This window comes from Hipposideros armiger, unplaced genomic scaffold (genome assembly GCF_001890085.2).
Source record: "Hipposideros armiger isolate ML-2016 unplaced genomic scaffold, ASM189008v1 scaffold_1463, whole genome shotgun sequence".
NCBI lineage: Eukaryota > Metazoa > Chordata > Mammalia > Chiroptera > Hipposideridae > Hipposideros > Hipposideros armiger.
Window position 1 is genome coordinate 169,716 of NW_017732813.1, and position 16,672 is coordinate 186,387.

Genomic DNA, 16,672 nt, shown 5'->3' on the forward strand with positions numbered 1-16,672 from the left:
GCTCCTGACCATGGATCCACCAGAGGGAAAGAGCTCCCTCCTTGATCTGCTAATCAACATCACCGCGTCTATCCTCAAACGCACTGCCCCATACAAGAGAGAGGACCCACCATCATTTCACTCACACCTCCCCCTCCACACACACACACACATCTGGAGGCGCCAAGCTCAGTCCTGGCAGGTCAGGTAGCTGTCACTCATAGCCTGAGGCCTGATGGAGCAGGATCAACTAGTGAGCGCATCTATCACTGTCTTCCAACTCCCATCCCTCAATCTACATGCCCCCGAGTGGACTTCCCTCCAAAATGCTCCCTCTACCTCCTGACTGTTACTGATACAAGGTGGCTGTCCCCCTCAGGATGCCACTGTCGTTTAGAAATGTTACCTTTGTCTGACCGGCCCCGTTTTGGTAACGGGAGTCTAAAGTACTATGAGCACAGCACAGCGTTATTGTCTGAGACAAAAGACACACTGAGGTCCAACTGGGGCTGCTGGTGTCCTACCCGCTCCACCAACTTCAGAGGTCTAGAAACAACTCACATCTGTACCGTATTTTAAATTCTTGAAATCTCCAACTCCTCCACATCCATTTTATCATTTCAACACCCTATGCTGTTAAGGATAGCACATAGTATTATTTGACACTTGTGATACTGTGATTTATAATAAATATATATTTGGTTTTGTTCCATACCTGGCACAGAGCTTCTAAAACCCTTGGAACTTCCTAATAAGAGTAATCACCCCTGAATTTATGTTAATGAGGTGACTTCTGGAAAGCACCCAAGGATGGGGGCTGGTTACCAAGGGTACAAACCATGTGATGAGAGGGTTAGAACTTTTGGTTCCACACCCCTGACTTCTGGGGAGGAAGAGAGGCTGGAGGTTGAGTTCAATTACCAATGGCCAATGGTTTCATCAGTCAGGTCTACGTGATGAATCCTTCATGAAAACCCCAAAAGGATGGGGTTTGGAGAGATTCTATATTGGTGAACACGTGGATGGGGGAGGGCTGTGCATGAGGAGACAGCACAGAAGCTCTGCACCCTTTCCCCATGCCTCATCCTGTGCATCTCCTTCTGGTTATTCCTGAATTATATACTTTTATTTAAAAACCAGTGATGAAGTAAGTCAAATGTTTCTCTGAGTTCTGAAAACTGCCCTAGCAAATTAATCAAACCTGAGGAGGGGGTCGAGGGAACCTCTGACTCATAGCTGTTGGTCCAAAGCACAGGAGACGACCTGGACTTCAACATCTGAAGTGGAGGACTAAATGGACTGAGCCCTTAACCTGTGGGATCTAACATTATCTCCAGGTAGACCATGTCAGAATTGAATTGTAGGGCACCCAAATGGTGTCAGAGAACTAGTGGTGTGGAAAAAACTACCATACATCTGGTGACCAGAGTGCCCGTATTATTCAGAATATTGTGTGCAGTTTAAAGGAAAACAACAGGGTTTTTACCTTATAACACTATTTTATAAATAAGGAAATAGAAGAAAAAACAGAAATCTTTTGTCCCAGTTGTCACAGCTCAGCAGTGATAGAGTGGAGTTAAAATTTAGTCTCGGACCTGCTAGGTTCCTCAATCAGAATATTATACTCCAGAAGGTAATAAATGAAAACAAAGATGAGAGGAGGAAATCTTGTTACCTGATTCCAAAGTACTGTTTTCATCCGAGGGACCAACACCAGCATTTGATGACAACACTGCCACAAAACCTTCCTTAAATTCCTCAAAGTTAACCTGGGTGAATTTAAGAGAAGAGGTCAACATTACTTTCAACAAAATACACATATAATCCATCAACCTTTTCTTTTTTTCTCAGATGGAAACATCTTATTGTTGCCTTTTGCATTAAGAATATTCATTTTATTTTTTCAAAAATTTACTTAAGATTTTTAAAAATAGTAAGAAATCAAGATGGTGGCCGCAAGGGAGGATGCTAAACTCACCCACTCCCATGAGCACACTGAAACATACATCTATATATAGAGCAATTTATTCCTGAGAGACAACTGAGGGCTGATTGAACAGCTTCTGAACAATAGATGAGAGAAAAAGACCAAATAGAGAAGGCTGGGAAACTGTGGAATTCCTCCAGGATCTGCATGATTTCTCCAGGATTGGAGGTGCCCCTGAGCGCCACTGTTTACACCCCCATTCACTTCCATAGGGCAGCTGGAGGCTCAATCCATGTGCTCTGGCCTACCTCCAAGATCACCACAATGCATTCCCAGCCACACTGCCCACAGCTTATTTTGGATCCAAATAAAGGGAGCAAACAGGATCAACAGGGTATTACTACATGAACTCGGCCTCCCCTCATGGAGCTGCTATAGCACAGTACACCAGTGTCCCCAGGTGCCATGGGCACCTGCTTGGCTCCAAATGGCCTGCCTCCCAAAACCACCCAGCAGACACAGCCTACAAAGAGGTTGCTTCTACACAAGACTACTTTTTCAAGACTGGGTAAGCTATTTTGTCTAATTCGTATAAACAAACATAGAATGGTGAACAAAATTAAAAGACAGAAGAATATCTCTTGCATAAAGGAACAAGAAAAATCCCCCCTCCCCCGGAGGGGGGGAGCGTGCGAGGAACCTAATGAAGCAGAGATAAGTAATTTGCCTGACAAAGAATTAAAAAAAACAATCATAAGGATACTCACCAAACTTGAGAGTGGAATAGAGGAGCTTAGGGGAAACTTCAACAAAGACTTAGAAAGTATAATAAAGAACGAAGCAGAGCTGAACCATACAATAATACACTAGAGTAAATCAACAGCAGGTTACCTAACACAGAAGAAAAGATCGGCAACCTGGAAGACATCCTAGTGGAAAGCAACCAATCAGAACAGCAAAAAGAAAAAAAAAATTTTTTTAATGAGGATATTTTAGGGGACTTCTGGGACATCAAGCACACTAACATTCACATTATAGAGATGTCTTAAGGAGAAGAGAGACAGGACCAGAAACTTTATTGGAAGAAATAATGGCTGAAAAATTTCCTAACTTGGAAAAGGAAACAGACATCCAGGTCCAGGAAACACAGAGAATTCCAAACAAGATAAACCCAAAGAGACCCACACCAAGACATACTATAATTAAAATGGTAAAAGTTAGGGGCCGGCCGAGTGGCTCAGTCGGTTAAGAGCGTGATCTCTGAGCAACAGGGTTGCTGGGTCGCCATGATCCAGTGAGCTACGCCTGAGCTGAGCTGCCCTGAGTGGCCCATGGGTGGCCGGATGGCTCAGTGGTTAGAGAGTGCGCGCTTAGCAACAACGTTTCCGGTTCAACTCCTGCATGGGATGGTGGGCTACACCCACCTGAAACTAAGATTGAACACAGCACCTTGAGCTAAGCAGCCACAAGTTGCTGACAGGCGGCCAGAGGTGACTGGACTTGGATCTGAGCTAGCTGTGCCCTCCACAACTAAGATTGAAAAACAACAACTTGGCTGTTTCCCTCCCCCAATTCCCCAATAAAATCTTTTAAAAAAAAAGAAAACCCCTTAAGGATATCAGCTGATTTCACATCAGCAATTTTACAGGCCAGAAGGCAGTGTCGGGATGTCTTTAAAGAGCTGAAATAAAGGAACCTACAACCTAGAATAATTTACAGAAAGGTTACCATTCAGAAATGAAGGAGAGATAAAGAGTTTACCGGACAAGTAAAAACTAAAGGAGTCTATCACCATTAAACCAGCTTTATAAGAAATGTTAAAGGTTCTTCTTTAAACACAAAGGCAATAACTAGAAATAAGAAAATATAAGATAGGAAAAAAATCTTACAGGTAAAGTCAAATATTTAATAAATAGAGTAAATCAGACATTCAAAAACAAAGTGTGCAGGGGGTAATACAAATGTAGTCCTTTTGGAATATAGTTGAACTTAAATGCCTATCACCTTAAAATAGGCTGCTATAGATACAGAATGATATACATAAACTTTATGGTAACCAAAACTCAGAAACCTACAAAGGACATACACAAAGAATAAAGATAATGGAACCTAAACAAAACACTAAAATCGCTTCTCGGCCTTTTGGCTAAGATCAAGTGTAGTATCTGTTCTTATCAGTTTAACAAAACACTAAAGAAAACCAGCAAACCATAAGAGACAGGATCAAGACAAAAAGAAAGGAACAGAGGAGAACTACAAAATCAACCAAAAAACAATAAACAAAATGACAATAAGTATATACTTATCAATTACTTTAAATGTAAATGGATTAAATACTCCAACAAAAAGACACAGGGTGGCTGAATGGATTAAAAAACACAACCATATGAATGCTGCTTAAGAGACTCACTTCAAATAGAAAGACACATACACACTGAAAGTACACAGATGGAAAAGGATATTCCATCAAAATAGAAATGAAAAAAGAGCTGGGGTAGCAATACTCTATAAGACAAAATAGACTTTAAAACAAAGAATGTAAAAACAGACAAAGAAGGACATTACATAACAAGAAAGGGGCTGATGCAAGATGTAACAATCATAAATATCTACACACCCAACACAAGAATACCTAAATATATAAAACAAATAATGGACATAAAGGGAGACATTTGCAGTAATTCAATTATAGAGAAATTTTAATACCCTACTCACATCAATGAATAGATCATCCAGATAGAAAAGTAATGAGGAAATAGTGGTCTTATATGTCACATTACACCAGATGAACAAAATAGATATTTATGGAACATTTCATCCCAATCCTGCAAATACACATTTTTTTCAAGTACACATGCAATATTATCCAGGATAGATCATGTATTAGGCCACAAAACAAGCCTCAATAAATTCAACAAGTCGGAAATTATATCAAGCATCGTTTCCAACCACAATGCCATGAAACTAGAAATCAACTAAGGAACAAAACTGGAAAAAACACATATACATGGAGACTAAACAATATGCTACTAATCAACTAATCAAGGAGGAAATCAAAAACTACCTTTGGACAAATGAAAATGAAAAAACAACTTTTTAAATTTATGGGATGCAGCAAAAGCAGTTCTAAGAGGGATGTTCATAGCTACACAGGCCTACCTCAAGAAACAAAAAAATCCCAAATAAACAATCTCACTTTATACCTAAAGAAACTGGAAAAAGAAGAACAAACAAAACCCAAAGTAAACAGAAGGAAGGAAATCATTAAGATCAGAGTGAAAAAAAATTTTTAGAAAAACAATAGAAAAGATCAATAAAACTAAGAGCTGGTTCATTAAAAGGATAAAATTGACAAACCTTAAGCAAAACTTATCAAGAAAAAAAAGAGGCCAAATAAATGAAATAATATTAAAACAGAAGTTACAACCAACACCACAAAAATACAAAGAATCATTAAATAATACTACAAACAATTATATGCCAACAAATTTGGCAATCTAGAAGAAACTGATAAATTTCTAGAAGCATATAACCTTCCAAGACTGAACCAGGAAGAAACAGAGAATCTAAACAGAACTATTAGTTGCAGAAATTGAAGCACTACTGAAAACAACAACAAAAACCCCTCCCAACAAACACAGAGGGCCAGACAGCTTCACAGGTGAATTCTATCAAACATTTAAAGAATTAATACCTATCATTTTTAAACTATTTGTTTAAAAATCGAACAGGAAAGGAACACTTCCAAACTCATTCTACGATGCCAGCATTACCCTGATTCCAAAACCAGGCAAAAAACAAAACAGAAATTACAGGCCAATATCCTTAATGAACATAGATACAAAAATTCTCAACAAAATATTAACAAACTCAATTTGACAATACATTAAAAGCGTTATACACCATAACCAAGTGGGATTTATCCATGGATACAAGAATGGTTCAACATCCATAAATCAATGAACATGATACATCACATTAACAAAATTTTTAAAAAATCATATGATGTCTCAATAGATGCAGAAAAAGAATCTGACAAAATTCAACATCCTTTTATGACAAAAACTCTCAATAAAGTGGGTGTAGAAGGACCATACTGCAACATAATAAAGGCCACATATTACAAACCCATAGTTAATATCATACTCAGTGGTAAAAAGCTGAAAGCTTTTCCTCTAAGACCAAGAACATGACAAGGATGACCACTCTCACCACTTCTATTCAACATAGTATTGGAAGCCCTAGCCACAGCATTCAGACAAGAAAAAGAAATAAAGGAAAGAAAGAAATAAAGAAATAAACTCACACTATTTGAAGATGACATGATAATACAGAGACAACCCTAAAGCTCCACCAAAAAAAGATGAGAACTAATAAATAAATTCAATAAAGTTCCAGGATACAAATATCAATATACAGAAACCTGTGGAGTTTCTGTACAACAATGATGAATGAATAGGAGGAGAAATTAAGAAAACAGTCCCATTTACAATCGCATCAAAAAGCATAAAATACCTAAAAAAAAAAAAAATTTTTCAACCAAAGAGGTGAAAGACCCAAACTCTGAAAACTTTAAGACACTGCAGAAAGAAATTGAAGAGGATACAAATAATAGAAGGATATGCCATGCTCATGTTTTGGAAGAATATTGTTAAAATGTTCTTAACTACCTAAAGCAATATACGGATCCAATGCAATCACTATTAAAATACCAATGATTTCAAACTATGCTACAAAGCTACAATAATCAAAACAGTATGATATTGACATCATACTGTTTTGATTATTGTAGCTTTGTAGCATAGTTTGAAATGGAGTGACTAGGAATAAATCCTCTCTTATATGGTCAATAGTCCACAACAAAGGAGGCAAGAATATACAATGAGGTAAAGACAGTCTCTTTAAAAAGTGGTGTTGAGAAAAGTGGACAGATACAAGCAAAAAATGAAACTTGACCAACCACTTTCTTACACCATATAAAAAATAAACTCAAAATGGATTAAAGGCTTAAATGTAAGCACTGAAACCATAATACTCCCGGAAGAAAACATAGGCAGTAAACTCTATGACATTGTTTTTAGCAGTATCTTTTTTGATATGTCTCCTCAGGCAAGGGCAACAGAAGAGAAAATAAACAAATGGGGATACATCAAACGAAAAGGTTTTTCACAGAGAAGGAAACCATCAATAAAATGAAAAGACAACCCAATAATTGGGAGGAGATATTTGAAATGATACATCCAATAAAGGGTTAATTTCCAAAATATATAAAGGACTCACACAACACCAACAACCCAAACAATCTAATTTAAAAATGGGCTGAGGAACTGAATAGACATCTTTCCAAAGAGGACATATATATGGCCAATAGACACATGAAAAAATGTTCAACATCACTAATCATCAGATGAATGCAAATCAAAAACACAACATCACCTCACACCTGTCAGAAAGGCTATCCTCAGTAAATCAACAAATAACAAGTGCTGGCTAGAATGTGGAGAAAAGGGAGCCCTTATGCACTGTTGGTGGGAGTGTAAAATAGTACAGCCACTATGGAAAACAGTATGAAAGTTCCTCAAATATTTAACATATGACCCAACAATTCTACTTCTGGGTATTTATCCAAAGAAAACAAAACACTAACTCAACAAGATACATGCAAACTTATGTTCATTGGAGTATACTTACAATAGCCAAGAAATGGAAGCAACCTACATATCCATCAACAGAAGAATGGACAAAGAGGATGTGATTACACACACACACACACACACACACACACACACACACACACACACACACACGCACGCACACGCACACAGAGGAATATTATTCAGCAATAAAAAGAATGAAATCTTGCCATTTGCAACAACATGGATGGATCTAGAGGGCAATAAGTCAGACAGAGAAAGACAAATACCATGATTCCACCTTATTGTGGAATCTAAAAATCCAAACAAATGAATAAATAACACAAAACAGAAACAGACCCATAGATACAGAGGACAATCTGATGGTTTCCAAAGTGTAGGGGAGTGGGAGAATGGGTGAAAAAAAAAGATATGCACAATTAGCTTTTTGAGAGCTAGTGCAAGCCAGCTCTAGCACAATACTGCAAAGTTACATTTAAATGTCTATGCATCTGCTCAAAAGTGCCTAGATATGCAGGATTGCTTAGGTTCATTTAAGAACTGAAATTCTAGTTCTAATTCTGTACATACACTAGAATAAAAAAAAGATTATTGTTGAATGCTGGTGGTGATTGGGGTGTTTCAACCCTTGACAACACAAGCAACTTGAATTGTGTTGAAACAAAGACATATGTATTGTGTTTTGCTTTTTAAAAAACTTTATTGAGGAACGGTGTGTTTTTCCCAGGACTCATCAGCTCCAAGTCAAGTTGTCCTTCAATCTTAGTTGTGGAGGGTGCAGCTCAGCTCCAAGTCCAGTTGCCATTTGCAGCTCAGCATCAGCTCAGCTCAAGGTGCTGTGTTCACTCTAGTTCCAGGGGGCGGGCCCATCCATCCCACGAGGGAGTCGAACCAGCAACCTTGTTGTTAAGAGCACATGTTCTAACCAACTGAGCCACCCGGCTGCCCTGTATTGTTTTATTATCACACAAACTCTAGTGGAAAACAGTGATCAAATTGCTAGGGTGCTAAATCCACATAGCATTGAACCCTCAAGTTTAAATGTTATGTTTAGCATAACCAAAAATAATATATTTTTTTAAGTATAAGTATATTTTTAAGTATAAGTATAAGTATAAATATATTTTTTTAAGTATAAGAGTATAATAAGGAAAGCAAAAGTTAACCGTAAACTCATGTCCAAAGAACATTATGAATAATTTTATAAAAGAAAGTCAGACAACATAATTAGAAAACAAACAGCACAGAAAAGATAAATCTGATGACCATAAAACATTAATAGACTTAAAGAAAATATCCAGGCTATCACCACCCCATCAAGAAACAATACTGCCAGGACCTTAGAGGGCCCCTCCACAATGGTTCCTTTACGATTAAATCCCCTGCCTGACTCTGACTTCTAAGTGTCCTTGCTTTTATAGCTCAATTCTATGCATCCATAAACAATATGGTTTAGTTTTGCATCTTATGGAATTTAATCTAAGTGAAATCACATGTATTAATATATATTCTTGTAGGTCTTGCTTCTTACTCAATATTACTTTTGTAATATTCATTCAAGTTATGTATGCCATTTCTTTTCTCTGATGTACAGTATATTGTTTAATAGTGCAACAATTTATTAATCTATTCTCCTGCCAATGAATATTTACATTGTTTTCAGTGTTTATTTAAAAAAAAAAAAAGCAGCTTTGAACATTGATACCTATGTCCTTAGGAGTTTCTCTAGAGTACATAACTGAGAATGAGATTGCTAGGTCATAGAATATGCATTTAAGTCCTCTTGGTGAATTCAATCTGGTATCACTACAAAATGCTAAATCTCTTTACGTCTGTAATACTTTTTACCATAAAGACTATTTTCTCTTATATTAAAAAAATTACTTTAGCTTTCTTTTGGTTAGTGTTTATATTATATATCTTTCTTACCAAACTTTTAATAATGTCAATTTTTTATATCCATGTTTTAGAAGTGTCTTTCATGGAAAGTCTGTAGTTGAATTTTTTCCCCAATCTGAAAAGCTTTATCTTCTAACTGAAACATTTAGTCTATTTACATTTAATGTAATTACTGAAATATAATTACTGATATATCTGGATTTAAATCTACTATTTTATTTTATTATTTTTTAAGATTTTATTGGGGAATTGGGGGAGGGAAACAACGTTGGGGAATAGGGGGAGGGGAACAGATAAGTTGCTGCTGTCCTTTTGTTCTTCAGTCTAGTTGTGGAGGATGTCGCTTCACTGGCCCATGTTGGTATTATCATTGCCTCTTCCCCGGTGAGGCAGTTGCTTGCCGGCCACTGGACGGCTGCTCATGGCGGCTCACACCAGCTGTTGGCCAGCCCCACTGCAGCCTATGCTGTCGCCAGTGACTCACGGCAGCCCAGCTCCAAGGCAAGCTGTTGTTCATCATCTTAGCTGTAGAGGGCGCAGCGTCACTTGCCCTCATGTGGGATCCAAACCGGGGCACTGCTGCTCAGAGCTGGCGTCCCAAGCCAACTCTTAACCAATGCGCCACTCAGCCGGCCCTACTATTTTATTTTGTTCTTTCAATTTTGACCTACTTGCTTTTCCTTCCTTCTTTCCTCTCTTTGGATTTACTGGGGGGTTTTTTGGACTTCATTTTTCCCTTTATTAATTTAGAAGTTATACAGTATATTTCCATTCTCTTATTGTTTATCCTAAAATTTACAACATGCATCCTTAGATTATCAAAGTTTACTAATAATGAATACTTTTATGCTTTTCCATGACAGTACAAAGCTTGTGTAATACTTAATTCCATTTACCACTCCTTTTATTCCTTTGTTATCATACACTTCAACTCTATTATGTTTTAAACTCAACAGAATATGTTTTTCACTTTATATAGTCAATGTACATTTACAATTATCCAAACACCACTTAAGTTTTTCATTTCTTCTTGCATTTCTGACCTTCTGTCTGGGGTACTTTTCCATCTACTTGAAGTACATCCTTTAGAATTTTGTCTTAAGTATGCCGGTACTAAACTCTTTTAGTTTGATTGTCTGAGATGTTTTTATTTCATTTTTCTTTTTTTTTTTTTTAAGATTTTATTGGGACTTGGGGAAGAAGAACAGTGTTGGGGAATTGGGGAAGGGTAACAGCCAAGTTTTTGTCCTTCAGTCTTTTGTCCTTCAGCAGGCAGAGCTAGCTCAGTTCCAAGTCCAGTTGCCATCGGCCTGCCCATCAGCAGCTCACGGCCGCTCAGCTCAAGGTGCCATGTTCAATCTTAGTTGCAGGTGGGCATAGCCCACCGTCCCATGCGGGAGTCAAACCGACAACCTTGTTGTTAGGAGCACGTGCTCTCACCAGCTGAACCATCCTGCCACCTGTTGGAAGCTCAGTGGCAGCTCACTGGCCCATGTGGGAATCGAACTGGCAACCCTGTTGCTCAGAGCTCACACTCTTAACCAACTGAGCCACTCAGCCGGCCCCCATTTTTATTCTTTTTTAAGCAAAAGAATAACTTATTAAAATAATAGTAGAAATGACCCAGGTATCATAAATAGAGTGGATAAATACATTGTGATATAGTCTGACGATGGAATAACAGAAAAACATTGATAGAGACAACATGAATATATTTCAGAGAATAAAAGAAGCCAAAGAGTATGTACTGAGCATGTACTGTATATTTCCATTTACATAAAGTTCAGAAACAGGCAAAATGAATTTATGGTGTTACTATCAGGACAGTAGTCACCTTCAGAGGCAGAGGGACTGCAAGAGGACATGAGGGATTTGGGATGCTGGTTACCAGGTATGCTCAGTTCGAGACATTCACTGAGCTGTATGCTTTTATATGTACTCTTTTCTCTATGTATGCCTCAATTAGAGTCACAAAGAAAGAAATTAATGGGAGAAATTAACTAAATATGTCAAAATGTCACCAGTAAATGTTGGAAAAGCAGGTTTGGTCCCAGCATGCTTCCCAAATCCGGCACAGAAACTGAATGAACCTACCTCTGTTCATTGCTGAGCACTAAATGCAGCTGTGGCTTATGGAAGCTTCTGCCTGAGATACACATGTATCACAACATGACACTGGATTATTTATGCATTTATTTATTTCCTGTCTCCCTAACTAGCACGTGATATCACTGTTGGCACACAGGAAACACTCAACAAATACTTGTTAAATGTGTTTGCCTCTATATCTTTTCATAACTGAGCAAAATTCGCCTTCTCACAGATATATTCTTTCACCTTTATTCTTAAAGGATATTTTTGCTTCGTATGGAATTTAAGTTGGCAGTTGTTTTCTTCTGGTACATTGGAAATACCTTTCCATTGGCTTCGCTTCTACTGTCACATTTAAGAAAGCAGCTGGGAATCTAACCATGGCTCATTTTCAGGATATGTCTGTTTTCTCTGGTTGCTTTTCAAAAGTTATTAAACTTATCATTTTGAGATAATTATAGATTCACATTCAGTTGTAGGAAAAAATAGAGAGAGATCCTGTGTACCAATGTCTGGCTTCTTTTAAGATGATCTTTCTACCTTTCTTTTCCTTCAGTTTCACAATAATGTGGCCTACCCAGTCACTCCTTTACTCCTGGGATTCCAACTAAAGGGATGCTGGGCTTTCTCACTCTATCTTTACCTTTTCTTTTTATGTGTTCATGTTGCAATCTGTATGGCTCCAATTAATTAGACACTATCTTCAGCTGTGTCTAATCTGCTGTTAAACTCTTCTATTTAGTTTTTAATGTTGGTCATCAAACTTTTCAGTTCTAAAAGTTTTATGTGGTTCTTTGTTCAGATTTGTTATCACACTTTTTAGAGTACCCTCTTTCCTGTAGACATTTTCAAGATTGTTTTTCAAATTCCTTCTAACACAGGAACCACAGTTGTTATATTTTGGGCCCAATAATTCCAATACCTCACATCTTTGTGTGTCTGCTTCTGCTGCTTGCTGTTTCTCCTGGTTCTTGCTCGCCTTATCTTATTAGTGTACCCAGCTATCCTTGATTGTATGTTGGTTATTATATTGTATCTGAGTATTAGTTAGGAATAACTACAGACCTGGGATGATGGCACTCTCTCAAAACAGGGCTTTTATTTGCTTTTGCCAGATGCCTAACAGCACCACCTGTGCGGGACCACCTTAATCTAAGTCCGAGACCTGAGGTTATCTAGACCATTGAGGGGATACAAGCCCAGACAGCAAAAAGCACACTGGCTAATTTACTTACAGTTCAACTTTACCATATAGGTGTTACTCTTTAGGATCCTGCCTTAAATTTGGGGCTCGTTTACCAGAGTCTCTACCTTGGGTGCGCCTGAGTTTTGACATATATTTCCCTGGCCCTGTGGAATTCCCAAGATCACACATATCAGTTTCATAGTTGCTTACTTAATACTAGAAAATATTTTCAGGGCAAATGGGGTTTTATATGCTGGGCTTAACCTTTCTTGATACGTAGATTTTTAGACTGATAATTTCTCACTGACTTATTTGTTCTTTATACTGTTTCCAAGATCTTTATTTTTACTATTTTTTCAGCTTTTCGAGTAGCCCTCAGTGGAAGGTTGGCTTGAGTGTGCTAACTTGCCACTACTAGAATGTCTGAAGCCTCACCATTCTTTTTTAGAGCTGCATAAACTTTCATCATGTGGCTCTATCAGAATTTATGTAACCAATCTCACACTGAAAAGGCTATTTTCAATATTTTGGTGTTTGAATCAATTCTAGAACAAATAACCTTGCATATATTCCATTTTACATGAAAATAGGCTTGTATGTATTTCTTTCATTTTTATATCTCTAGCTTCTGGATGTTGCCGCACATAATAAATGCTCAAAAATACTTGTTGAATACATGGAAGCAGAATTAAATGGCAATTTTGCTTGATCTAATATCATATTTCTTTTGTGTCTTTGATAATATTTATTGGCCAACTTTCTCCTATCCATCAAACAATAGTGGGATCTGATGGCCAAGTGTGATGCCATTTTATCTGATACCATTTTGACTGTGCTTGTATGTGTTTTTGTGTCCTCTTCCTTCATAGCTCACAAAAGAAGGGGAAAAGAAACCACATGGATAACTTCAGGTCAGACTCAAGAACACTAAGGGAAGCAGAGTGATTTCTTAATTTATCCAACACCTGACTTGCTTTTTGGGAACAGAAAATCATGGCTGTAAGACAGAAGGAAGTTGGGAGAGATAGAAGACAGTTGGATGAGCACACACAGAATTTTGCCTAGAGTGAGTATTAATCAGAAAAAGTTAGGCTCCTGTCATTGCTTTTGAGTGTCAGTCTCTCCTTCTAACATACCTCCCAACTAATGTGTCATGAGAAACTTTTAGCCTCCTGGAAGGGGCAACTCAAGAGCAACTGCTTTTTAGGATGCAAGTGACATAGGAGAAGTCAGAAATCTCAAACAACCCAAGTTGATTTTTCTCTTTGATGTTCCAATACTGATCTTCTTTTTTTTCCTGTCACATTTGATGTTTCTAAATCTTAATACCATTTTTGCACATACAAAGCATAAAGTAGAAAAAGGCTTGGGAATGATACAGTTTGTTTGATAAGCAGAGCCTGCAATCTGAATCTGGACCCAAAAGTTATTCTTTTTGGCTGTGAATTTTTCAAACTGTCAAAAATAATTAAGAAAACTAGATCATCTGTTTATACTGCTTAAATAACCACAGTATTGATTTTCACAAATGTGCCTTTTGTTCATCTAGGCCTCAAATACAATTCCAGATGATAGCAAGAGGGGCTAGCTAGACATTATCTATCAAAAACACATCTGCCTTTTAACCCCACCCTCCACCTCCCAAAAAAAAGCAGGACTAGAATAAAGAGACAGAGAAAGGGTATGGTCAGTTTAAATGAGTCAGAGTTCTCTACGAAGGAGTAATTATACCCTACTGACAAGCATTAGCAACATGGTGAAGTAGGTGCTTTGGAGAAGTAACAAGAGGTCGGATTCGCCTGGATTCTCTCCCTACGCCAGTAGTGAGGATTTTTTTGTTTTTGTTTTTCTTCATTGGTTTTTGCCCAAGAGCCAGTTTAGGAAAATCTGCAGGCTGGATTTTTTTTCTCATTCAAAATGAAAATAGTTTTTATTGAGTTTTGTGGAAAAAACATTACTCTCCCTTGCAAATTAAGATGACAAACAAGATAACAGGCACTGTCATTAGCACTAACATGTTAACAACATCTGGGCACATTCAAGAATTAGGAACAAGGCAGAAGGTGATTACGGTGTTTCTATCAGGAAAGTTTCTATCTATTATAGGTTCTAGATCGCCATTTAGATGACCTTGAATTTCCTAGAGAAAAGAACTCTTTTGAGTTCATATCTGACCTAGATGAAATCACTGAACACTTCTGAATATAGGTATCCTTTTTTCCTTAACAGTAATTTGCAATTTTGTCCAGCTGCTATATGAATTTCAAGCTGTGTTATTTAAGACAATCTGTCCTTGAGGTACTTTGAAGCTGTCACTCTCTGATTGATTTACCAGCATGTGAACTGCCCACAGATCCAGCCCTGTGTTTTTGGGAACCACTTGCCACCCACCCATAACATAACCCCCTCGCCTGAGCCAACAAATCACTCAAACGTTGTCCTGGAAAAACAAAACAAAACCTCTGGAAGTTACTACACTAAAAAAAGTCATCCTAAGGAAACTCTCTAATTCAGGTGTTCCATAAGGAAAAACACCATCCCATTTCCTAATAATTTTCCTTTGATGAGTATATTTATTTAACTGATATTTATCAAAAGCTTGTATTGGCCAACTATAGTACTCTGTGCTTTTCTTTATGAGAATAAAGTCAAATACCCACCCTGGAAAAGTGGTCATTTCCAAGAAGTGTTTGCAAAATGACAGGTAGCTGCTTTTCCAGATGAAGCTTAAGGCAAAGTTGGGTCAGTTCCTCTCGGTCCAGGAAGCCTGTCCCGGTGGTGTCACAGCTGCTGTAGGCTTCTCTGAGCTGAGAAACATAATGGTTCTCCTCTTCTTCATCCATCCCATAACAGGCTGGACATGCCAGGGGACAGAAACTACAACAATGGTACACTGTTACTGTCACACCTCCACTGTTAGGATCCCAGGTGGTATGTCCCAGGTGCAGGGTAGGAGCTGATTGTGTGGGCCCACGGCATCCAGGGTCCTCTCAGGTTTAAGTGGAATTAGGAGGAACCAGCTCCACCTTTGCAAGAGAGGCCAGAAACATGTTACGAGAGCCAGTCTTCCTTCATAAGAACCAGAATTTCTTCGTTCTGTTAAAAAAAAAAAATCTATTACAGAATAATCAGAAAAAAGGACAAGTATAAAGAGAATTAAAACCATCTAAAATTTCACTACCTAAAAAAATAATGATTTTGATTTAGTATTTTGGCAAATATAAATTTTAATTTCTATCTTTACATACAAGCATGGTTTTTTCCTTACAAACATAAGAAAAAATGGAAAGGCCAATAAAAATAGAATGTTAATAAACAAATCACAAAAGAAGAAAAATATATGAAATATATGGTCAACAACCATCTAAACAAAGTTCAAATTAAAACCAAGAGGTACTGGGCTGGCTGAGTGACTCGGTAAGAGTACAAGCTGTGAACAACAGGGCTGCCGGTTCGCTTCCCACATGCGCCAGTAAACTGCGCCCTCTAAAGCTAAGATTGTGAACAACGGCTCCACCTGGAGCTGGGCTGCCGTGAGTGGCCGGCAACGACGTAAGCTGCTGTGAACCACAATGAGCGGCTGTCCAATGACCAGCGACCGACTACCTCAGCCAAGAAGGGCACAATGATCATAATATCAACATGGGCCAGTGAAGCAGCGTCCTTCATCACTAGGCTGAAGAACAAAAGGACAACTTGTCTGTTCCCCTTCTCCAGTTCCCCAATAAAATCTTTTAAAAAACCCCAAAAATCAAGAGGTACTATTTGTGACTGTCAAATTACCAAGAATAAAATCTCACTGCTAAGCGGCCAGCAGCTGCAGTGAGCGGCCGTCCAGAGACCAGCGACTGATCTGCCTCACCCGGGAAGAGCGCAATGATGGTGCCAACTTGGGCCAGTGAAGCAACGTCCTCCACAACTAGACTGAAGAACAAA

General features: G+C 38.1%; 1 protein-coding gene across 1 annotated transcript in view; it reads right to left on the reverse strand.

The window, feature by feature from the left end:
• Nucleotides 1–16,672, reverse strand: part of NINL (ninein like) — a 161,470-nt gene that overhangs the window by 80,803 nt on the left and 63,995 nt on the right. The window contains 2 exon segments of the mRNA XM_019633987.1: nt 1,655–1,748; nt 15,397–15,832. Of these exon segments, the coding sequence (XP_019489532.1) occupies nt 1,655–1,748; nt 15,397–15,579 (277 nt within the window). The 5' untranslated portion in view covers nt 15,580–15,832.